The sequence below is a fragment of the Fukomys damarensis genome, unplaced genomic scaffold (assembly GCF_012274545.1).
Source record: "Fukomys damarensis isolate Sample0158 unplaced genomic scaffold, DMR_v1.0_HiC HiC_scaffold_10, whole genome shotgun sequence".
Taxonomy (NCBI): domain Eukaryota; kingdom Metazoa; phylum Chordata; class Mammalia; order Rodentia; family Bathyergidae; genus Fukomys; species Fukomys damarensis.
The window spans coordinates 668,742-694,297 of record NW_022900922.1 but is presented as its reverse complement, the minus strand read 5'-3'; the positions used below and the strand labels follow the sequence as shown (position 1 = coordinate 694,297).

General features: G+C 38.2%; 1 protein-coding gene across 1 annotated transcript; it reads right to left on the bottom strand.

The window, feature by feature from the left end:
* Positions 1 to 4,464: 4,464 nt before the first annotated feature.
* Positions 4,465 to 25,510, bottom strand: Rbm17 (RNA binding motif protein 17). The gene is made up of 12 exons (XM_010621406.3): positions 25,309 to 25,510; positions 20,453 to 20,590; positions 19,037 to 19,153; positions 15,508 to 15,674; positions 14,433 to 14,530; positions 12,610 to 12,666; positions 10,631 to 10,772; positions 8,009 to 8,172; positions 6,830 to 6,903; positions 6,283 to 6,381; positions 4,895 to 4,967; positions 4,465 to 4,739 (listed from the first exon to the last, which is right to left on the bottom strand). The coding sequence occupies exons 2-12, from the start codon at positions 20,573 to 20,575 to the stop codon at positions 4,636 to 4,638; spliced, it is 1,218 nt and encodes a 405-aa protein (XP_010619708.1). The 5' UTR covers positions 20,576 to 20,590; positions 25,309 to 25,510; the 3' UTR covers positions 4,465 to 4,635.
* Positions 25,511 to 25,556: the final 46 nt, after the last annotated feature.

Sequence of the window (25,556 nt, the reverse complement as noted above, 5' to 3'; positions counted from 1 at the left end):
TTTAAAGGCCAGGAGGGTAGATGAGGTCCCCTAGGAAGAGGGTGAATAGTAATAACAGCAAATGCTATCAGGAACAGAGGTCAGTCCTCAGGAAGGTAATGGCTAACAGGGCCAAATGCCATTAAAGGTCAAGTTTTTAACTGAACAGATTCCATCAGATATGGGTTCCATTTAACTGAGTGTCTTAGGAGGCCTAGTGAAAGTAGAGGTCTAAATTATAATCAAATACAATGGAAGAGATAATGAGGAAGGAGAGGGATAGGTGATTCTTTAAGAAGCTGTAGTGTGGAAAGAAACACAGGGACTAAGGAGTAGCAGAATAACAATTCAAGGGTTTCACCTTTTCCCCCCTAAAAATGGGAGAGATTTGAGTATATCTGTATGCCAATACAGGGAGAATTTGAAAATGTGGGAGATTAATCTGAATGTGAAGTTGAGCAATTACACTCCTAATATTTACCTAAAGTGAAAACGTACGTCCACTAAAAAATAAAAAAAAAAAGAACACAAAAAACCTGTACATGAATGTTTACTTTTCTTGTTGCTGAAATAAAATACCCAACACCCAAAGTTAAAGGAGAAAGGTTTATTTAGCTCAGTTTATAGAGGTTTCAGTCCATAATCGGCTGGTTTCAAGGCAGGGTGGCATGGCAGAGGGACACTGCAGAGGAGAAAGAGTTAATGGCATGGCAGAAGGTAGCAAAACAAGCAAAAGACCTACAGTTCCTTCTCCCTTATACTTTTTTTTTTTTGGTACTAGCAATCAAACTCAGGTCCTTGCACTTGTGAGGCAGGCAGCGGAACCACTGAGCTAAATCCCCTGGCCCTATCCCTTATCTTACCTGGGCTACTTAGAGCAGGTAGTGCTCACACCCTTAATCCTAGTGTCCTTGATCCGAGCACTGCACCATGAATCAATCCCAGCATCACACACTCTACATCCAGCCACCTCTGAAAAAGCCCCACCTAGGACCCTATGAGGCTTTGGGGGACATCTAAACACAAGCCATAGCAAATATTTATAGCAGCTTTATTCATAACTAAGAAGCAGAAGTAATCAAAATGTTTAGGGCACATCCATACAATGGAATGTACTATATTATTATACTGACTGATAAACAAAATGAGCTATCTAGCTACAGAAAGATAAGGGTGAACCTTAAATGAACATGCTAAGTGAAAGGAGCCAGTCTAAAAAAAGCTGCATATCTTATGATTCCAATTTATCACATTCAGGGAAAAGGAAAACTATGGCTGGTGAACTGCCAGGAACAGAGGTGGGATTTAAACAGGCAGATGAAGTAGCTTTCTTTTGTTTGGTTTTGTTTTTTGTTGGGGGAGAGGGCAATGAATCTATTCTGTATTATACTGTAATGACGAATACAAAACATCATTTGGCAAATCCTATAAAGTCTTTCAGGACACAGAATAAACCTTAATGTACGTAAATTCTTTTTAAAAAATCATATGGAAGATCCCAGGACCAAATACAGAATATGAGAAGTAAATGCGAAGAATTACAAGCGTAGGGAGAAGGTAGCCATCTATGACCCAGACAGGCCCATCAGATACAGAATCTGCTAGTGCCCTGAGGACTTTAATCTTCTAGAACTGTGAGAAACTGCCTGTTGTTTAAAAGCTTCCTACACTTGGTACTTTATAGCTGCCTGAATGGACTACAATAACCTATGCCTTTAGTTCTCCTCACAGTCCTAAGTAGGCATGAGTTTCACTTTCCTTTTCATATGAGGCAACTGGTCAGTGAGCTGTAGAACCCTGAACCTTCACTACTGCGGCTGCCCGAGTGACCAACACATGCCAGCATCCGTTTTCCTACTGCGTCCCTGAACACCAGTACGTTCTTGTCTGTACTGCACAGCACACTGACAGTTCAGGTGAGTATTTTACTACATTCACCAAATTTTTCAGCCTAGAGGGGAGGAATCCTTGCTAATCAGCTCCTATCTCCTTATCTTTCAGAATTTGTCATTTGCAATTCCAAGTATTACTGTCAGGGTTTTTGAATGCATATGAAAGAACTCACTTTTGATTAAACAGAAATTTACCACACAACAAAAACCAATACAGTAACAACAATCCCACTACTAGGTAAAAGAACAGATAGGCCAGGGTCAAACTTGGAGATTTTACGTAAAGCAAGAAATTACTGTACAAAGACTCACTGCAGCCATCACAGCCACGCCCACATGGTAACAGGTCTCTACCACTGCTGTACCCAAGGCTAGACAAACATCAAATGTACCCTTAGCAAAGTGAGGACAGTTCATAAAGCTCTCCCAAGCTGAAATTCCAGTCTGATTGGAAGATTCCGAGTCCACACTCTTGGCCTGACCTGCAAGACAGACTGGGAAAACAAGTGTCTAATCTGTTTGGTAGAAGGGGAAAGAAAGAAATCCCTCAAATTCAAGGGTTTTCAAAAGATCAGATGGGCCATCAATAACAAAAGTCCACCACGTTGATTCTTGCTACTTATGTTGTAGCTTAAGCAACGTTTAAGTTATACTGAATTTTAGTTAATATACAAAACTAATTTCAAATTTCCCAAGCATTAACTTGCAGACTTAGAAATTAATCCAACATTCACTAAAGTTTTCATGCAGCTGCGGGTAATTCAGACAGTAACACCGAGGATACCTGAGTTAGGAGTCCTTTGCACTTCTCTAGTGGTTTAACAGGACAATGCCGGCAAAAGCAATCTAATGAAAACAAAGTGTTATTCTACATCATAATAAATGCAAGCATGAAACGGTAGACTGGAATTTACTTTAAGCACTTCAATTTGTACAAATAAACATAATATTCTGTGTGGTATATTTGCTTAAGTGGAAACTCAAAAGGGGTATCCACATTAATATTCATTAAACTAATTCCACAAGTAAAATTATCTAAATTCAGGGCTTTTGACTCTTAACGTCCTAAAAATAGTGGCATGTGGAATTCTTTAATTTTTACTTTTTTGAGGGTCTTACTATATAGTCCAGGCTGGCCTTGAACTCAGTGTAGCCTAGGCTAGCCTCAAAGTCACAATGATCCTCCTGCCTCAGCCTCCTGAGTGCTGAGATTACAGGCATATGCCAGCACACCCAGCTTTTACTCTTTAACACAAATCTCTTTGGTGGTGCTAGGTATCAAATCCAGGACCTCTTGAATGTTAGGTGAGTGTTCTATTACTGAGCTACATCCTCAGCCTCCAAAACTCCAGTCTTAATTCAGTTTTATTCAAATTAAAAAAAGCTAGGTGTGGTTGTGCAGGCCTATAATCCCAGCACTCAGAGGCTGAGGCCAGCCTGGGCTCCCATAGATGAGTTCAAGGAAAGCCTGAACTACTTAGCAAGATTTTGCCAGAAAAAAAACCCAAACCCACAAAAGATAAAATGCTATTCTATTTGGTAAATACAAATATGAAGAAAACCCTTTTAAAAAAGTCAGGATATTCCTTATATGTTCAAGTCCATGGATATAAAGAAGTTGTTCAATTCTTTCTCCCCCCAAGGGTCATAATATACTTTCATGTCACAACCACCCGAAAGACAACATATATCCTTCACTTGCCACTTTAGGAAAGTAACATGCAATGTAAGGGAAAGCAAGGAACAGAAAAAAGGTGTGTATATTTTCTCGAGCAATCTCTTTGCCTGGAAATGAACCTCAGTACTGAGTACTTTATCTGTCTTCTTTTTTGTGGTCCTGCTAAATTTCTAAGCCACACATGCTACTACATTGAAATTTCCTGCAATTCCAGAATTATATTAGTGGCCGTACAGCTTAAGTAGCTGATATAGCTGTTAAATTTTTAAATTACATATAATAGTCAACACCTATGCAAATTTTGTTGGTATGATCCTGATCCTAAGATTTCCCCTTCCCAAAACATGACTGGGCACACATTTATAATATTCCTACTAGGTTTTAAAATTCTGATCTACCCTAAAGACCATGCTAGAATTTCTGAAAACAAATACTAAATTCATGATTTCTATACCCAAACTCCATGAATCCATCATAAACACCACAGTCTCACTTAGCTTAACAACAAATGATTCATCCAAACAGCTCATGGTAATTCCACCTTAGCTCAGGTTGTAAAGTGTGTCTTCTATGACTGGAGTTACTAAGAAATACCGTTAGAGAAAGCAGGTATTTTCACCTCTGGCAAATATTTCACTATCAAAACGATGCTTTGTTACAGAATTTATGAAGCTAGTTTAGTAACTTGCAGGCTCTATTGGGGGGATGGATATAGACAGAGATTAAAATTAATACCAACTCTATGTACCAAAACTTTCTAGATTTTTTAAGTGCAAGAAATGTATCACGAAGCACCTGAGAACTATCATGAAATTCCAGCAATAATAATTATAATAACAAACTCAGATGTAATAAAAAAAACAACCAGAGATGCACACATATTTTTTAAAGGATTTTTATACTATATTAAAAAAACATAAAATAAAAAAAGGATCAGTCAACATATTTATCAGAAGTCCCTCCAGCAGTCCCAGTATTCACCAGCTTTGTCCATCTCTGCTCAGATCACAGATCTTTTAAGGATCATTGTGTTTGCTCAGTCCGCAGCTCGTTTAAGGGTGTCTGAGATGACTCTAGTTCTTAAAATCAAACTTGCTCTGCCAAATCCAAAACCCTGAATTTATCCAAATTGTAGAAACATGCTTTTACCACCCGGCCACCAAAATACCTCCCATTCAGATCAACAACAGCTAAAAGGCAAACAAAAAGACAAGTTAGTTAATTCAAATATAAGACAGCACCAAAATATTAACTTAAATAAACTTTAATATAAATAATAGCAGCATAAAGATCAAGGTCACAATTCAACCTTTTAAATTCCTTAATAATTAGCCGTGCAACTTACCTTTAATTGCTGATTCAACTCTCTCAAATTCTAAAAATATTCGTACTGCTTCATCATCAGGGGCACCAGGAATCTGGAATAAAATTATCATTTAAAGAATCAGTTGTATCATAGTAAATATTCTAATTATCATCATATATGGACAAGTGGTAATTACCAAGGAAAGAATATGTTTTAAGAAAGGCACAGTGTTGGGTGCTGGGAGCTACCTAATGCAGTCTGTTTTTGCGTGGGTGGTTTTTGAGACAAGGTCTCACTTTGTAGGGCAGGATGGCCCTGAACTCACTAAGTAGCTCAGGCTAGCCTCAGACTCACAATAATCCTCCTGCCCCAGCCTTCCGAATGCTGCAATTACAGGTGTGCCCCACCACGCCCAGCTCACAAGACAGTCTTTGACTTCATGGAGAGGCCCTATGCCAACTGTCATGCAAACACATAATACGGTCAACAAAGAGAAATATGATGAAGCAGAAATGCAAGTAGAATTTTTAGGTAAAAGCCAAGCCTGGTGGCACATGCACATAATCCTAGTACTCAGGAGGCTGAGGCAGTGTTGCAAGTTCAAAGCCAGCGTGGGCTAAATATTAGTGAGTTCAAGGCCAACCTGAACTACATAGCGAGACCCTGTCTCAAAAAACAAAACACAAAAGAAGAAAGAAATCTTGGGATAAAAACTTCATACGAGGTCTACATTTTGGCCAGCTCTGTCCATCTTTCTACACCCTCCATAATACAGCTCTATTCTACTTACATCAACACTTTTAACTCCCTACATGCCAAGCGCTCCATCTTTGTCGTCTTATCACATCTCGTGTTACCTCAATCTAAATACTGTTCCTCCCTTCTTCCAATACATCTTACCAGTTCACATCAAAGTTCAGCCCACATCTGATACTGTTCACAAAGCCTGCTCTATTTGTTATGCAATCTTTTTCTTGACTCCCCCACTTATAGCTGATACTAGCAAATACAGCAACCGAACATGGTCTAATTATTTTACACGTGCTTGTGTTTCTTCAAACAAACATATCCCCCAAGACCACAAAACATGCTTCCTGCAAACTAAATGCTCTCTCATACAGCAAGCGACATATGGGTGGCAGAACATAAATGCTTGCCAAATGACTGAAAACAAAGGCATGCCTAAGTACAATGAGCACAGGTTTGTCAATCAAGGTCTTTAATCGCTATCCTGATCTTCAATCATAAAATGAAACTTTCTATTTCTTTGCCCAATAAAATCTTGGCTTTATATGACAAATATAACCAATATTTGTCATCTTCTACAGTGTGACAGTCCTAATTACAGCAATGCCTTCCCCATTTCTACAAAATGTTTTGTAAACTGCCAATTACAACTTATAAACATCAAGAGAAAACTCTCTTACTTCAAATATCACACATTTGCCAACTTTGCCGTATTTTTCACATTCTTCCTTGGTTTCAATTTCCAAGTCTTCATCAACTTCTCCTGCACCAACCATGTTCTAAAAACAAATAAAAACTAGGTACCACATATAATTTATAAATATTTAAGTTTTTATAAGGTATTCTTTCATAATGGCACGTTCTTAGTCTTAAATGACACAATGAAAAATTCTGCCCCCGAATTATCAAAACAATCATATCTTTAATTATACACTAAGCTGTGAAAAGTTACAACATCTATACAAGCACCAAAATGTAGAAACTAAGTTGAAGTTTAGCAAGTTTAAACATTTTAATAACTGCAATCTCAAATATCCTATTTAACAAAGAAACTTAGGCAATGAAAAGTTCAGTCTTTTATGGAACCTATACAAAGGCATTATTTGCAAAAAGTATTCTTTTTAGTTTTCTTTCACTTTTAAGCCAGCAGGGGTGAAAGCATATGGAGGTAGGGTAGAATGGGATGAGACAAAAATCAAGGTACACAGATTTTCTTTTGCTACTTACCCTCAGCAGGACCACTTTAGTAGGACATTTAAGTATTTCAGTTAATGGATTTGAATCCGACTTCTTTGATGCATCTGTATCAAACCATATGAAATATGCTAACAGATCTGAGTTCTACTACAATGATGAATTTAACTGCAATAGCAATTTATATCATTTAAATCCTAGAGTCACCTAAATGCATCTATGCAAGTAGTCACTGAGTAAAAATGTTGCATTATCTGCAATAAAAGCTCTAGTTTGCACTGATGTTCATATCTTCTGAGTTTCTTGCTTCTACCATTACATGCAGTTTTTTATCCCCCCTCATTTCATTTCCTAAAAGGTTGGTAAGAACACATGGCTGACAACCTTTACTGATGAGTTCTACCTTGAAATAGTAGTCCAAGATCACCACTAGCACACAGTAGCAAGCATTTAATTCTCTAGCTACTAGCTCACCAACTTCAGATATCATAAATTTAGATAACATGATTTTGGGTACTACCATTCAGGCTGACTGCTGCTTGCTAATCTGGGCATGAATAGGTTTGCCCACAGAAGTTATTTCTTAATTTAAAATTGGAATTCAGCTGACTTGACGTTAACATAATTTCTCCACTTGAAAATCAAATGAAAGGGCTGGGGATTTAGCTCAGTGGTTCTGCCGCCTGCCTTGCAAGCATAAGGACCCAAGTTCAATACCCGGTACTAAAAAAAAAAAGAAAAAAAAAAATCAAATGAAAATGTAACATCAAGTAGATATAATCTACCAAAAAACTACAGAGCAAGATGTGATTTCAAAGAGCAATCTATTAGAAAACACTATAATGAACAAGCAGGAAAGAAAAAGCAGAGAAAAACCTACTGCAGATATAGCAAATAAAATCACTGATACAATGCATTTGGCTATGTCCTGTATGTTATAAAAGCAAATTAGTTTATCATGTTAACTAGATTCTTTGCTAAGTCAAAGTAAGTATGACAAATTTTGCTAAGGACTATTCATTTTCTGGCAGTCTCATTTTTTATCTCTCCTGAGGGCCTTCACTTCTCTGTTCTAGAAAAATAAAGATGACCCTCAGGCTTCTCCACTCCACAAAACAGAAGCAGAAGTGCACCACAATGGGAGAATTACAGTACGCCGCTAGGGGAGGGCCTGCCTTTCTGTATTGAAGCTCTGCTTCCCCGTGAACTTACCTTGAGATTCACCCTTCTCTGTGGCATCACCTACAATGATCTTGCCCCCTCGTTTGCTGGTCTTCTCCACGGATAGTGCGGTGCTCAGCCCCTGCTCATGCTTCCCCAGACCCTGGCCTTCCCGGAAGCCGTACTTCTGCATGATCTTATGTGCTACTGTGCCACTAGAAGGAGGAGGACAGTAGAAAAGTTGTTACAACAATTATAATCTAAGTTGGATTTTACATCACAGCAATCTCCCTCTGGAGAGAGAGTATAGCGAGGTCATGTACAATAAACAGTGAGCCTTTAGATGGAAGGTGTGGTGACGTTCAGGATGAGAAAAATATAAACAATTAATGATTACACCAGAATACCCTGAGATTATCTCAGAAGGGAATGCTCGTTTCTCTGATAAAATCCTTCCAGTACTCCTGAGAAAATAAGACTTCTTTTGTGCTCTGGATTTGGACTACCACATGGCTCATGACTGGCATTACTTAAAACAGTGGCCTGTCCAAAAATATGTATGAAATTAAGATAATGAAGATGACTGTTTCTTTTTTTGGAGACAAGGTCTCTCTGTGTAGTTCAGGCTGGCCTTGAACTCACTATGTAGCTGAGGCTGGCCTCAAACTCGTGGCAATCTTCCTGCCTCAGCCGCACAAGTGCTGGGATTACTGTTGTGCACCACCACTCTCTATATAATGAAGATAACTGTAAAGCAACACATTTAGAAATTATTTCTATATATGTTAATGGCAGAATAAAATTAGAACCCATGTGCTCACTTCAGCAGCACACATACTAAAAACCAGAATCACAATTCGATTTTCTTTTGTACCGGGGATCAAACTCAGGACCTTGCACTTTTGAGGCAGGCACATTGCCACTGAGCTAAATCCCCAGCCTTAGAGTCACAATTCCTGATGCTTAGTCCAGTGCTCTTCCTGTGACAGCAAAACAGCTTTCACTTTGTACTCTGAGGAGCCTACTGTGTCTTAAGAGGGCTATCCTGCGAACACTGCTGCTTATCTTGAACCATGAAACCCTGCTTCCACTAGAGTTGCACCTAGGTATTTCATGTACTTAATTCTTTTTAGATTGTCTTTTGAACAAGCTATTCTAAGGAGGAAAAAAGTGACTAAAAATGGCTGAACTATACACAGTGCCACATTACACTTTTTTTTTTCTTTTTTGGTACCGGGGACTGAAGTTGGGACCTTGAGCTTGCAAGGCAGGCGGCAAAACCGCTGGGCTAAATCCCCAGCCCCGGCCCTACACTGCATCTTTCTTAAACATAAATTAAAGATCTAACCTTTGTTTTAACAGGAATTAAGTCAATTTCTATTATAAGTAGAGGAAAACAAAAATAAAAACCCAACCTTCTAGTATACATTCTAGGAAGCACTGTTAAATAAAACTTTGTTTTGGAGACAAGAGTCTCTCTTAAACCATGTAGCCCAGGCTGGCCTCTAACTCGTGGTGATCCTCCTGCCCCAGCTTCCCAAGTGCTGGGATTACAGGTGCGAGCCACACGCCCAGCTGAATTTGTAGTAGTAATGGAAATATTCCGTTATCTGCACTGTCAAATACAGCTGCCATTAGTTATATGTGGTTACCAAACACTTGAAATAAGGCTAGTATGACTAAGGAACTGAAGTTTAAATTTCAAACTAATTTGATAGTGACCTATGGCTAGTAGCTACCACATAAAACTGAGCAAGTTTAGGAGATGGACAAGTGAGTCGGAAACTCACAATGTTTCCCCATGTGCTCAGCCCCCAGGCATCTACTGCACATCTGACTAGCCACCTCCCAGAGGCTGAGAAGCAAAGTGGATGTAAACAGGTGAGGCAGCTCAGTGCGACCATGCTGGACTATCTCACTAGCAGCATTTCTACTAGGGCAGCATCCTGTTAACACAAGAACACGACTTTAGTGTGACATCCCTTTATTTGATGGCCTCTTCGCAACATGAAAGTAAACAATAAAAAATATTCTTTTAACCAAAATGCATGCCAAATCCAGCAGGGTTTAAAACAGAACACTGGAGTTCCACCTGCACAGGAACCTTTAAAATGACTTTTATGAACAGCAAACAAATGTCTAATTATAGTTACAATGACCAGGGGTTTTCATTTTGTTTTGCAGTCCTGGGGCTTGAACCCAGGGCCTCACATGTGCTAGGCAATTGCTCTACCACTGAGCTGTATCCCCTACCCAGATCAACTTCTTAAATTAAAAGTACAGAACTATGACCTTAAGGTAAATGACTTAGGTTACTGACCCTTTCTAGATAACCCAGTCTTATTCACCTCTAATACAAATGAGCTACTTTAACTGGAAATGCTAAGTGTAAATTATGATCAGAAACTGTTCCTACCAGAGAAATAATGTTTAACAGCTAAATCAGCCAAAATTTGTATTAATAGGCAGATTTGCAAAAACGGTGTGTTACATTAGAACACCCTCCGTATGACTCCAACACTAACCCTTGAGCAGGACACTGTGAACATACCATGTTCCTTCTTATAAGCTCAAATATCCTCACTTTCAAATGATCAGTGTCTATTGAAAGAGCTACTAATACTTCACACTATTTAAGTCACTTTTACATTTTCTTAAACAAGAAATCATTACCCCATGTTAGCAAGGAAGGAGTTGCTGGGTCCGGTTGGAGATCTTGGCCTATCTTGTTCCTCATACACTGGAGGAGGAATAGCAGCTTTGGAAGACTGTGATCGAGGTCTCGAATCCTCTTCATAAGGAAAATCTCGGGGTACTGTTGAGGAAAAATAAAGTAGATTCACTAAAATAATAAAGAAATATTTGAAATTGCATTCGTATCAATTACTTATTTTGAATAAATTTAGTCTGTATTTTTAGTTTATCATAAGGAGAAAAACCAAATCTATTTTAATTTGTACATGACTTAATTTTAAACCAAAAACAGAATACTACTTTCTACCTCTGTTCCTACTGCTCATATCCCCAACAAATGTTCTTTTGATGTTACTGACATGTTACCTTTTAAAGTCCGTAAATGGTAATTCTTGCTTGAATCCTCAAGATCTTCAGTATATCCCAAGGAAACATAACTCATCTGATTCCCATAGTGACTGTATGCCTGTCTTAAGATTTGAACTTATTATACCACTAGTCTCAGAGACCATAAAGGTCTGTGAGGTCAGGAACCACACACTGGAGCAGTGGTTTTCAACTCCAACTGTATCAGCATCAACAAGAAGCTTTAAAACTATCCAGACGCCTGGGCCCACTTGCAGAGACTTGCTTGTCAGTTTTTTTCAATTTCACATAATAGGTGTTAAACATTTTAAAATTTACCTTTTAAAAAAGAAAACACTATGGATGCATCTTGAGACAGTAATGTTAAGTGAAATAAATCAGACACACAAGCTTAAATATCATATGGTTTCTCACATGAGAAACCCATTACAAATAAAGATCAAAATAAAACAAATAGAAAAAAACTACAGGGAGTGGGGAGGAGAATAGGAGAAAAATGCAGCTGGGAAAGAAAGGAGCAGAAGGGGATGTAAAAAGAATTTAAGACAAGCTATGTACATGTACCAACTTCTCAAAATGAATGTAACCGTTACTGCAAACATGAACTAATACGATTTTAAAAACTAAATAAAATGGTTAAGATGGGGAAAAAGAAAACAAATAGTGAAACGGGTATTAAAGAATACTATGAATGATATTTTATGTTAGCTTAGGTACTGCGCAATCCAGAGAATGAGAACAGATGTATGTAGAAGACGATATATCAAAGCCCATTCCCAACCTCCAAATTCAAGGACAGCTCAGTGGGAAAAGCATCACTAGATGGGTCATATTTTGGCACGGTACTTAAGTGAATACACACCTGTTCCGCAACAAAAATGAGAAAAAAAAAAGAATCCAAGAAGGTACTGCCCCCTTGTGGAAGATCATGAATACAACAGGCTCTAAATCCCCTAGTAAGAAAGCTATAAATGGATCAACATTTGCTTTAATTCCAAATGAAACAAGAAACGGGAAAGGTAATAAGGGAAAAGAAAAAAATGTGAGAAAATAAAAAGATGGAAATAAAGTGTTTATAAATGGGTAGGGGAGGAGGGGTTGAAGGGAGGGGAGGGACAAGGGGAAAAATGAGAACCAAGACCTGTCATGTAAAGGTACAAGATATCAATAATGAATGTAACTGTACTGTATACCTAGAATGTACCAATAAACTCAATTAAAAAAAAAAAAGAAAAAAGAAACAGGAATTCTTGGAAAAACAAAAAACAAAATGTACTGTTAAGGCAACTTTACAGGCTATTTCACTCTAAACTCAAAAAAAAAGCTAGGAATCCAAACTTAGATCCCTCACAACTGGACTAGAAATTTGTATCAGACTTGGGTGTGATGGCGTACACCTGAAATCCTAGACATTCAGAGGCAGGAGGATCCTAAATTCAAGGTTAGCTTGGGCAACTTGGAGAGAATATGTCTCAAAATAAAACAGACTAGGGAATAAATAGCTCGGTGGTACATTGTCCCTGCATTCAATTCCTAAGTACTCCAGTATCTTTCCCCTGCCCCCAGCATCAGAACAAAAGGGATCTACTTACACTCTTTGTCTTTTTCTACAAGAGAAGTAGGTGGTGCAATAGCAGCTCCCCCCATACCTGTAAAAAACATAAGCAGTAATTAAAGGAGGAAAATGGTTTCAGGAGCCAGAGTCCACAACACATGCCATCTTTTTTTTGGTACCGGGGATCAAACTCAGGTCCTTGCGCTGTTGAGACAGGTGGTGGAACCACTGAGCTAAATCCCCAGCCCATATGCCATCGATTGTATCATCACAACTTCATGCTCCCAGAAAAGAGAAAAATGGAAAAGTCCTACTAACAACTGAACAATTAAATAGCTATAACTAGAATTAAAAATGCAGAAAACTGGTAATATGCAGAGACAAAAAAAAATTTTTTTTTCCATAGAAGTCATTCAAGTATCTTTAGAATGCAGTTATCAAATGAATTATTTTTCTTTTGGTTCTTTGAGACAGGGTCTCACGATGTAGTTGAGACTGAACTGGAACTCACTATGTAGCCCAGGCTGGTTTTGAATTCACAGTGATCCTCCTGCCTCAGCCTCCCAAGCGCTGGGCTTATAGGTGTGCGCCACCACGCCCAGCTCTATCAAATGAATTTTAAAGCAAAAGCACACAATATGAAAAAGTATTAACTACTTAAAAAAGAGTAACAATTTACTCAGAATGTGTTACCCACCAGGCACTTGAACATTACGGACCTCACCATAAACCTGTGTAGTGGGCACTACTCTTCCCACTTTACATGTGAGAAAATGATTACAGTGAATTGGGCAGAAGTGCATAAGCCCAGTTCCCTGTGATGCCAAAGCTATTTCCCACCACACAGCACTCTTTGGCCAGGGTGCTAACCACTAAACTAAACGCTTATCTGGAAGTATGAGTCCAGGCTCCTGAAGAATCTATTAGGAGTTGTCACTGTTCCTGCTCAAGTTTCCAGGATGGAGAATGTGAATAAAAACCAAACGCTAAGAAAAATCTTTCCTATTTGTTATCTGGCAATTGGACGGACAACGTAAGTGAAGATATAATAATAATTTCTTCATTAGGTATAGGCCCTAAGATACATGCTATGCTTCTATCACCAATGAAATTAAAAAATGTAAATTAAAGACAATATAGATGAATCATAATACACAGGTCTAGATGACACAAGGAGAAAGATGAACCTGAACAAAACCTTCGTATGTTTCTTTAGAAATACTTCTTACAATTACCTTTAAAAATCTTGTCATTTAGGGGCTGGGGATTTAGCTCAGTGGTACCACTACTTGCCTCGAAATCCCAGGGTCCTGAAATCCCCAGTACCAAAAACAACAAAAAAAAAATCTTGTGACTTAGACATAGAGGGCTTGATGTGCAGAGTGAATCAAGTGCAGTTAAGTTCAATACACAAAATTCGAGTGATTAGTGGAAATGTGCTACTAACCAGATGAAAAGAAGAGCACCGATCTGTCCGCAGCAGCACAGCAGCAATGGCCCTTTATGTTCCAAGACATACACGGCGCCTGTAATAGGCTCTGGGAAAAACTAAGCAGCACTGAGCACAGACGCAACTAGACTCAGAACAAGGAGCAAGTATGGCCGTGCTGTAGGTAACGGAACATGTGCAAACATATTTTATGCTATTTTCCAAGTATTCAAGAAATGTGTCCGTGAAGCTCAAAGCAGAAAATATTGGAAAATATAAACTGAAGCCGTTATGCAAATGTGGACTACTGAGAGTTCTGAGAAAAAAATGACCCCAATCAATGTCAAATGAACTATTCATCAAATTGAATACAAAAAGCACGTGGTGGCTTGTGCCATGCTTAAAACATAGTATTTATGTTCAGGCCTTACTTCTTTTTCTCCTCTCCCGCTCATAATCTTCATCTTCATCAGAATCCGGATCTGGTCGCCTTGAAAACCCACTAGCTTCATGTCTGTCTTTACGCCTCCTGTAATAACAAGGAAATGAATATTCATCAGAGATGAATTAATTTAGAGGTAAGAAACTGAGACACTATGTTGATTTCCTCTTGGCTAGAAAATACACAAATCTTTTTTCACAATACATTATTCGTTTGTGTGTTTAGTGGGGGTAGACACAAATGCTTGGAAGACTAAACAGAAAAAGTACGAAAAGTGAGAAAAACCTCAAAAGATAAACAATAAATTTAATGAGAACAAAGTATAACTTAACAAGAGAAAAGTTTTCTTCATATTTAACTTCAATTCTCCAGGATACACACTTATGAAATGATTTAACAAGGGGGAAACGGTATATTTAATGCTTATTAACTCTTTTTTTTTTTTTTTTTTTTGGTTTTTTGAGACAGGGTCTCACTATGTAGTTGAGACCGATCTGGAACTCACTATGGAGCCCAGGCTGGTCTCGGACTCACAGCGATTCTCTTGCCTCAGCTTCCCAGGTACTGGGATTACAGGCGTGCACCACCACACCCAGCTACTTATTAACTCTTTAACATTAAGTATTTTTAAAAGAAATATAAATAAATCCTATTAACCATACTGTTCAAAAAACATACAGAAAAATACATGAAGAAAATTCCCCGTAGGTCAAAACAGTAAAGAGTAACATTTAAATATTTTAAGTAGTTGTGACGTTAGCAGTCATAACAGGAAAAAACCCATCAACATCAAATTTCTAAGGTTTTTTTTTTTTTAAACTCACCCTAAATTTATACTTTAAGCTTTTTAGAGTCTATAAAGTAATTTGCTCAAGTTATTGTCATGGTGAGACGCCACACGATAAATTCTTATACACAACTCTATCCTTTCTGTTGAGCACTCAGATCAACCCTAAGGCACGGAGCCCTACAGGTAGCAGCACTGAGGACAGCACCCTGATAAACACAGTGTGTCAGTGAACACCCCAACTACAAAACGCCCTCCAACACAGACGCAGCCTTACTTTTCCCTCTCTTCTATCTCCTTCTGCCTCTCCAGCTCCCGCTGTCTCTGTCGCTCTTCTCTTTGGCGTTTCACCACTTTCTCGTAGTCATTAGGAAACATAGGATCGTACTCGTCAGCTAAAGGAATCAGAACTTCTCCTGCAGAAAACCCACTGGGAACAGGGTCCTGAGGACAGGAAAAACATCAGTCATGTCATCTCCGTATCTCAAATTTACTCACAGAATTATGGTCAAACAATGAAATACAGGAGGCCCTGAAGACCAACTACTCCCTCCACCCCGTTTTATAGAGGAGGAAACACATGCCCAAGGAGGCCACACCCAGCCAAGTGGCAGAACCCTGACAGGGATCTCACCTCTTGGTTTAGGACTATTTTCATAACAGCTCAAGGCATTCATCCGGAGTTCCTACATAAGATACCACTACAACATAAGACACTACCACTCAGAAGCAAAAAACTTAACTTACACAAAACACTAAATAACTGTTTGAAAGCCATGAACAACAAAATCTTTCTTACAGGGCCGGGGATTTAGCTCAGTGGTGCCGCCACCTGCCTTGCAAGCGCAAGGACCCGAGTTCGATCCCCGGTACCAAAAAAAAAAAAAAAATCTTTCTTTCTTACAGTCATTATTTAGGAGTATATATACAGTTATAACCATGTATTACAGTTTTAGGACACATTCGTCTTGGTCTCTTTATATCTGGAGCACACATTCCTTTCCAGTAGGCTACATTTTAGGCCCTAAGCTTCACACAGGGGAGCTATAATTCCTCTCCTAGTACCGTAATTTTTAAAGGTCCACTAAGATCAGAGTTAGTAACATTTTGCATTTTCTCTAGAAATCTGGAATATTCTTTGAGAAGAAAAGAAAAATTTTAATTAAGGTACTCTTGACAAAGAAATTAGCAAAACAAAAGGGAGACGGCACAACTGACTAGAAATGGATTAGCAGCATGAATCACTGAGTCCTGATCTAACTTTCCAAAGCCTATCTTGTTAGCTTCCTTAGCATTAACTCTTCTGATGATCTCTAAAAATATGATTTACTAGTTTATACAGATTATCTAGAAAAGGCACAAGTTAAGATCAGTGGCCTCGAGTGCTCAGTCCACACTTCTTGCAGGAAGTACACCTCCTAGTGATATTAAAGGCAAGAAATTTATTTGTAAAGTGTTTTATATCAGATCACAAAACTCATCTGAGCAAAAGAGCTTATGTTCAATATCAACAGGTCTGTTTGGTTTGACACTGTGCATTCTAAAACAAATGCTTAATATCCTTATGTTTAAAAATCAGGAATCTCTATGATATAATGAATCAAAACAATTAGAAAATATAGTAACTATAATCAACTCCCAAGCTCTTTCACTGGAAAGCTTATTTAATGCAGAGCTCCCAAAGGGTGATTACAAACTTATACTCAAAACACATTTCAAACCCAGCAGTGTATGAATGAGATTTCTTTTCAGTTAAGACTAGAAACAAAACTCTTACAAAAAAGAAACAAATTTTATAAAATTTGAAAGGAAACAACTTTATTAAGCTTAATGACAAACCATCTTTTTCTAAATGTTGTAAATAAGATGGTTTGGGCAGGTGTGGTGGCGCACGCCTGTAATCCCAGAACTTGGGAGGCTGAGGCAGGAGGATTACTGTGAGTTTGAGACCAGCCTGGACTACATAGTGAGCTCCAGGTCAGTGTCAACTACACAGTGAAACCCTGTCTCAAAAACAAATAAAAACCCCCAAAACAATCAAAAAAAGATGGTTTGTTCATTAAAAAACTAAAAGTTAATACCCCAATACTGGACAGGGAAAAGCCAGGTAAAATTAAAGCACGTATATATGGCAGATGATGATATCTACTGCTGGGAATTAGTTGTCATTAAAATAAATTGGCCATAAAAGTGGCTAATTTCTTTTTCTTTCTTTCCTTTTTCTTTGGTTTTATTTGAGACAGTCTCTCTTTGCAATGCAAGCTGGCCTCAAACTCACAGCGACCTGCCACCACACCCAGTTCAAACATGACTGATTTCTTAATGTCACCTCAGGAGATCTATCCTAAGAAACTCTTAAATGTATACAGCAGAGATGACCATTACAGTGTTACTTATGACAATGAAAAAGCACAATCAGATCCCAGATGTTCCAAAGATAGGAAGTACTTATGCAAATATGATAAAATGACTATTTTATCATTAAATTGCTTACTGATTAAATGGAGAAAATAAGGGGCCGGGGATTTAGCTCAGTGGTTCCGCTGCCTGCCTCGCAAGCACAAGGACCTGAGTTCAATCCCTGGTACCAAAAAAAAAAAAAGGAGAAAATAATATTATAGGTGATAGAATCAACATACAATTACAGAAGATGATCTGCTTTTTGATTAGATGTATTGAAAAAAGGTAGCAAACTTACAGAAAAAAATGTTAAGTGACTAAGCCAAAGACACCTCCACTGTGAAATGCCCTTCTTCTTGAGGGTCTACTGAGCCTTAAGAGTAGGACCAGCTCTTGTGGTCAGAAAAGGTGAAGAGCTAAGCTGCAGCTTGCCTCATAAAGCAAGCAAGAAGTAAGCAAAAATCAAAGCCTGGATGATGACAGCCAAGAAATAGAGGGAGGGAACCCACAGCTGAGACTGTTTCTGAGTCTGATGGGAGCAGCGTGGGCAGCTGCACGGGGGATGACACATGGACCACAACAAGAGGACCATGCCAAGAAACACAACAATAACAGCATTATCTGCTTCTAATTCCTTAGTCAACTGTCACAATGCGTGCTGATTTTTTCCACATGGCATTTAAATGCTATCAGTAGCTAGGGATTTAGCTCAGTGGTTTTTGCCACCTGCCTTGCAAGCACAAGGACCCGAGTTCGATCCCTGGTGCCCCCTCCAAATGCCATCTGCAGAAGCACAGAGTTGGTATAATTTTAAATACAGTTTATATTCATTTGTACCTCAAAATGTCTAATTTTAAGTATGACCTTTTAAGTTACCCTTTTACAGATCACATCCTCATCTTCATTAACCCAGCTGACGGAGATTTCACCATGCCTGTTTCTTTGTTTTAAACTTACAAAAAGTCACTGGGATGATAAAAGCTTTTAGAGTGGGAGAAAAATTTTAGCCCTTTATTTTAATCCACAGTAAAACAGTAAGCACATAAATTATCTGACAGAAATTTAATATAGTACATGCATACAATAGTGGTTCCATTAAAATTATACAATCCCCTATTTTTTGACATAGATGGACAGTTACAATATATTAAGTGAGGAAAGGAAGTTAGTGAACAGAAAGTAGAGGTCTCATACAACACAAAGCTATTCCAAATTTAAAGTTTTAACTTTTTGAGAGTAGGACTGAAAAGTTTTACATGGCACTAGTTTCCAATTTTTCTATAAAAAACGACCAATTTCAAAAGGCCTACTAAGGGCAGAACCTGTTAAGGAGGACATGCAAGGAAAATAAACTGTACAAAACGCAGGAAAATGTTACCAAGGTCAAAGGCAGGTATGGGGCTTACCTTCAGGCCAGCTGCGACATGTGGTGGTGTGTCCACAATCTGCCGGTCGTCTGCAGAGCCACCTCGCTTTAAGTCAATAACTGGAGCAAGGACAGTACTTTGTTTTGTCCTTTGGCTCTAAATTATCAAAAGAATAAAAGTGTGCTCAAATTTCAAACTGAAATTCCTACAGACAACAAAGATTTTTTTCCGTTCTCTGTAATAAACCTTTAACATATGATAAAACCATAATCTTAAAAGACTACGGCCTTCTAATCCAACCACTGCTATAATCATATACTACCCATTTGTCTGATTGGCCGCTTTTATTTAAATTTATGTGTAAGGCTGAGGTAGGAGGATTGCTGAAAGCTTGAGGCCAGCCTGGACTACACTGAGTTCAAAATAAGCCTGAACTACAGAGTGAATCCCTGTCTTCTTCAATCTGGTAATAATTTGAAAAAGACACCCACAAAAATAAAACCCCCATAGGCAGAAGACCCCCCCGCCACAAATTTTAAGAAAGTGATGCTTTAACTGTGGGTATCCTAATCCAATGAAGACATTCTATAATACTGAACAATTAAATGTAGCACTTCAAGGTATCTACTGATATAGTAATGGGGAAAAGAACTTTAATAGCAAATTTCAAACAAAACATTAAAGAGGACAGATTAATAAATTTTTAAGTCTCTACCACCTAATTTCAATAATTACCAACTTAATGACAATTTTGTTTCCTGCACAGCCCTACCTCCTCAGCCAAGACTGGATTATTTTGAAATAAATCCCAGTAGGTCATTTTATCAGTAAATGTTTCAGTTATCTTCCAAGCAGTTTTCTCAACCTTTCCTCATTATTGTCTCCTCCACCAAGGAGCCTTTTAATATAAACTGCTTGCATGAGATGAATACACTGAACACTGTGTATCTGTTTAAATACAGTATTTGTCTGCTTCAGCCATACAAAAAGTAAGATCTTTTCATCCCTTAAGGACCAATAATATCTACTCAACAATTATTTTGTTGTGGATGCTAGGCAAAAGCTTTACCGTTGACCTATACTCCTAGTTAACAACTGTTTTTAATGTTTACATGAATGATTCCAAAGATGTTCTCAATGCCCAACACGTATACAACAAGAACAAAAGCAAGTCCTACCTAGACTAACACACTGATAACCAACTCAGTCCATCTAAGACATTTAGAAGTTTTTTCCCCAAACTTTCCAGTGTCATTGTTGGAAGTGGAGAATACTACTTTTCATTCCATAAAAGATTTCTATTCCCACGAATTAGGAAAAGTGATTTTACACTTTTTTATTCTTTCCCCCATATGAATGTCTCCTATTATTCATCTGATAAAAAGGCAGAAGGGCGAGCTAAAATCAATCTGTTTGTAAGCCTAACAGGGAACTTGCCCTGCAGACTTGTCTTACCTTCGCCTGAGTGAGAGCTGCCTTCTTCACCTGAAGCTGAGACTGCAGAAGCTTAAAGTTCTTGGACCAGCCTTCCGTTTTTGAGTCGCTGGTTTCCACTCCCAGGTCGTCATACAGGGACATCTTTGTAGTTTAACGCTGAAGAGCAAGTGGGATCGGGATTACAGAACGTCCTACACAGTGAGGGCTTCAAGCGTTTTGTGCCGAGATATCTCAGCATTACAGACTTTTAGAGATCAAGGTTCCAGGACCCTTTAGCAGCAGAGACCAAGATTCCTCGTTACCAGCATAAGGCTCTTTGTAATACATGAAGCTATTTCATTTTTGCATCTCCAGTTTTTGGCACAGAGTGGGCATTTAAGAAGCATTTATTAAAATATTAATAATGAAATAAACAACCTATTAGTCAACAGTTAAATCAAAGAATGGCCACCAGTTCCACTAGAAAGTTAAAAATAGGCAAAAGGTTCTGCAGATGAACGGTGGTGATAGTTGCGTGTATGTATACATTTAACACCATAGAGCTGTACACTTAAAAAGTTAAAATATTAAATTTTATATCGTGCACATTTTATCACCCAAAGTTTTTTTTGGGGGGATGTGGTCTTTTGAGACAGGGTCTAAGTACGTAGTTGAGACTGACCTAGAACTCACTATGTAGCCCAGGCTGGTGTCAAACTGACTGCGGTCCTCCTGCCTCAGCCTCCTGAATGCTGGGATTACAGGTGTGCGCCACCACACCTGGCCAAAAAAAGTTTTTAAAGGGGCAACTGGAGGTGTGAGGAAGGGGATTTGAGGTAACATCCGTTAACATGAGTGCATCTCCCTAACCAGAAGAGTCGATTCTGACAGAAATATATCCATAAATTTTAGGGTGAAAAATCAAGTAGTACAGAAGATTTCTGCCTCCAAGAGTTCTTCCATCTGAGAACTCAATGTTTACCAAAAATACCTCTGCTGAATTAATGAGGTTTTACGAGACCATACTTCTACTGATTTCATTCCTAAATTGAAGATAATTTGTTGACAATTTCATTTGATTTGACTTGCTCTGCAAGCTTTAGGATATCAATATGCAGCAAAATCTTACACATTTAAAGTTCCATATTTCTCCCTCAAACCTTCAAATACTCTAAATTTATTAGAAATTTGTCATAAACATCTGCCTAGTTTTCTATAACATAAAGCTAATAAAATTAAATTTCTGCATCACAGTAAATATAGAAGTGCACTATTTTTCTCTGAACTTTAAGCTGACAGAACTGGATTAATCACGGTAAGGACATACTTGCTACCTGCCCACACACATATGGTCTTCTTTCCTTAATCTATTAAAACACTACAAGTGTCGGTGAATTCACCATTCAAAAGAGAAGACAGGATATAGACAAGAAACCACATTTGATTATGTGGTTTCCCAAGCCATTCATATAATAGGTGATCAAAATATATGGTGAATGTTCAAAAAAAGACACATGGCCACTAATCTACTTCAAAGTATCCACCTCGCTTCAAACACACTCATCTTTCCATTATTGCCACTTTCTAAAGCAGTTCTGCAAGTCTTCTTTCCTAAGTTTTTATGAAGTATGATCAGAAAGGCTCCTGCTGAGTGTTATCCATCAGAAAAGCAAGTTCATAAAAACCAGTGTGTTCTCATCTACCTTATTCGATGGATCTGACACCGTGTGACTTTTGGCTCTTCTCCAATTCAAAATAACCACAAAAAGTCAATGTTTTAAACTGATTCAGGACATCAAGGCAACTATAAAAGCATAACGATGGACACAAAAGAGGTCTTCCAGAATTGCTTCCAAAAGTGACAAGGATGAGTGTGTTCAGTGAGGGGGAATAATCTGGGGATCAATGGCAATGTATCTTCTACTGTAATTTAAAAAACAAACATACACCTATTTTTCAATCACAACTTATGACTTTTCCAGAATACTGTGCCTATTATTTCCTTTTCTTCTTTTTATATAATTCTATTTATACAAGTTCAATGCATCTATTTCTTTGAAAGTTTTTTTCAACATTTATGAAGCCAGTTTATCCAATTCGCCCCACTGCAACCAATGTAATTTAACAAGACTCTGGTAAGACCCAGACCAATCAAATTACATTGCAATATTACAAACAACATGATACATTTATTTCATGAAGTCCACTGCCAAGTTAAAAAAAAAAAAAAAAAGCAGCACTGAAGCACTGTTTAACATCTGGATCAAGAATTTACTATCCTGGATTTTCCTCACAACAGCCTACTTTGCTTTCTCTAGGGTGTTCTTTATCTTACTTTTTCTTCTTTTAACTCAGCCCAAACTTGCTGTACAGAACCAGTTTTCCCCACACTCTTTACTTTTACTTTCTCAAATAAACTTGGCCACTGCTTTAAAAAAAAAAAAAAAGAAGCAGATACTCATAAGAAGGCAGTAAACAGTTTTTAATAACTTCTTTATTATTTAGTTCTTTTTTTAATGGCAGCATTACCCTTTAATCAATCCATCTGTCATAAGGGCTTCATTTTTAAAGCAATATAGTAAACATGACTCTTATCAGAATTAAACTTTTCAAGATGTCCACCTAAGTTGGAAGGCATTTTTTTAGACATGTGCACCTGGCTGGAAAAATTACATGAAAAAAGCTCCAAAAGGTACCACCTACTTATTATTTTTTTAGGAATGTATCTTAGAAGCTTTTAGTGATTACTACCCCTGTATTATCATGATATATCCCCAGTTAGTTTTCCCTGAACATATGTGGATATTAACAACACAGCTACTTCTACAACTTGTGCTGCCTAGTGGTTTACAAATCTATCTCTTACTATACCATGAGGCCTTGAAAAGCAGAGGATTCTTCTTCTGTCTTCATTTTTAATTCTCTAGCTTATCACCATGCTTGGAACATTTTTAAGCACCCTGTAAAATGCTCTAAATGTATCAGGTAATGGGTGAAAAACATCAATCCTTCTACTTATAACACAGTACTATGAAATTACTATGAAAGAAATGTTGTACACTCTCAAGTGTAACTTTAAATTGGATTTAACCACCTTCCCATTTTCCCCAGTACATACATTTTTCAGACCTGCTTCCAGCAGGAAACAGGTTAGTAAACTCTCAAATCTTTCAAGTAGTAGTTAAGCAAGGCTGTTATGTCATACACCCAAGTTATCCATGACTCTAGTGGACTCTGCAATAATTCCTGCAGATCTGCTTTTTAAGAACACAATTACAGTAAGTGGAAATTTTTTTAATTTCATTCTTTTGGTACTAGGGATCGAACTCAGGTCCCTGTGCTTGCAAGGCAGATGGAGGAACCACTGAGCTAAATCCCCAGCCCTAGTAAGTGGAATTAAGTGCAGTAAAACTTAAATTGTGTATCATAATAAGAGAAAAACTGCCCCTACTATAAAGCTCCAAATTAATCAAAGCCTGAGTTCTTTTTCTGCTATGGCCTGAGTTTTCAACACCTAAAGATGCAGGCTAGGTTAGAAAAAAATTTTTTTAAAAAAAATCACTAGATAGATATCCAAGGATAAAATGAAAGCTATCTCACAGAATCCTGAAGAATATGAGCAGTACACACAAAAAGGATCAGGAAGAGAAATAGGAAGTATAGTTCCTTTGATGTTCACAAAATATAAAATTATAATAAGCACCTGCCTCATATGTTAGGATTTACAATGACTAAAGAATTTTAAAAATGCTTCTTATAGCACCAACTCTGCAACTTTTGTCACAGTTCGACATTTCCAACCACTCTCTCTCTTTACTATTACCAAAATATCATAGGCAGGAATACTGCAAAATCCACTAGTGTCATTGGTAACCTAGTTGTATAACGGATCAGCTCTATTTATTATTATGAAAGGCTTGAGGAATTGATAGACCAGGGTCATCTGTTTCCTGATAAAAGGTCTGAAAAATTCCATGTGTAGGAAAAAAAAGAGAGATAATTAATGTACAATTCTCTGAAAACTTCTCCTTAAAGGTGATCTCTGGTTTCACAGAACTCCACAATTGCAACAGCTTTTTCTCATTAATGTTTCTTTTACATCTTGTTATATTTCTACTTCACAATCTACGCTCTGTCCTAAACTGTATGTAATATAGCATAATTTCTATCAAACTCTAAACACCATCAGTTTAGGTTACAAGTTAACTCCTACCCCTGAAAACTTATATTCAAAATGTCTGCAACACCTCAACCACTAAAAATGTGGGAAAAGAGTTGCAGCCTTTAAAAAAATCCACCTGTTGTAGAAGATAGTCCTCATCCACCCATCTATTTGAGCACATGCAGAATTTTGCCCTTATCTGGGAAATTCTATTCTCCATCCACGTTTAGTTCCAACAATGAGTTCACACCTTCAACTGGATTCCATCTGTGACTGTTCGGTACAGTGCCTCCATGAACTGAATTGGCCACCTCTCTAAATACTCCCTCATCCCCCTCCCTGCCTTACCTGCAGTTTCCAGAAACCACTGAGGTTCTTTATCTCTGCTACTTCCCACTTCTGCAGAGAACATTTTTCCCCATCTTGCACACTTCTAATAAAATACCTCCAAGACTCAGAAAATGCATTCCTCTTTGAGGCCTTTCGGATCCCACTCTGGCCCATCACACCATCGGGGGCCTCAGTTTTCAAACCTGTTTTCTCGGAGATCTAACTCCCTAAAGGGAAAAAAAGACCCTCACTCAACTTGCAATCTCGGTTGGTAATACGTTATCCGGCCAAGACGAGAATTTTTGAGAATGTCAATTACAATTTGGTTTGAGAATTACAGGTGAGCGCTAAAGACACCGCTTTAAATGGCAAGGGCTGAGGCAAGGCAGGATCACGACTTTACCTGTACGGGTCAGCTCCTGTTTCTGAGAGATGCCAACCTCTGCAACCCTTAGTTCTGCGGGCCCAGAAGAAAACAGCTCTATTTCCCTCCAATCCCCGAGTCTTGGGCTGTGTGAGGCCAAGTGGGAACGCAATCCGGGTTACTGGGGTGTACAGACAGGGCAACTGCGTCAGGACGGACCGCGAAAACGGGAAAGGCACATCCGCCAGTCCCACAGAGACTGGGCACAGAAGGGGAGAGGGAGAAAG

Bases quoted from the DNA above. Each gene is read 5' to 3' on its own strand.
- Rbm17 (XM_010621406.3), bottom strand. From the start codon at position 20,575: ATGTCCCTGTATGACGACCTGGGAGTGGAAACCAGCGACTCAAAAACG. The intron at 8,173-10,630 runs GTAATGATTTCT...TCCTCCTTCTAG, and splicing joins TCCTTCCTTGCTAACATGGG to TGGCACAGTAGCACATAAGA. The intron at 4,968-6,282 runs GTAAGAGAGTTT...ATTTTATTCCAG, and splicing joins GCAAATGTGTGATATTTGAA to ATTCCTGGTGCCCCTGATGA.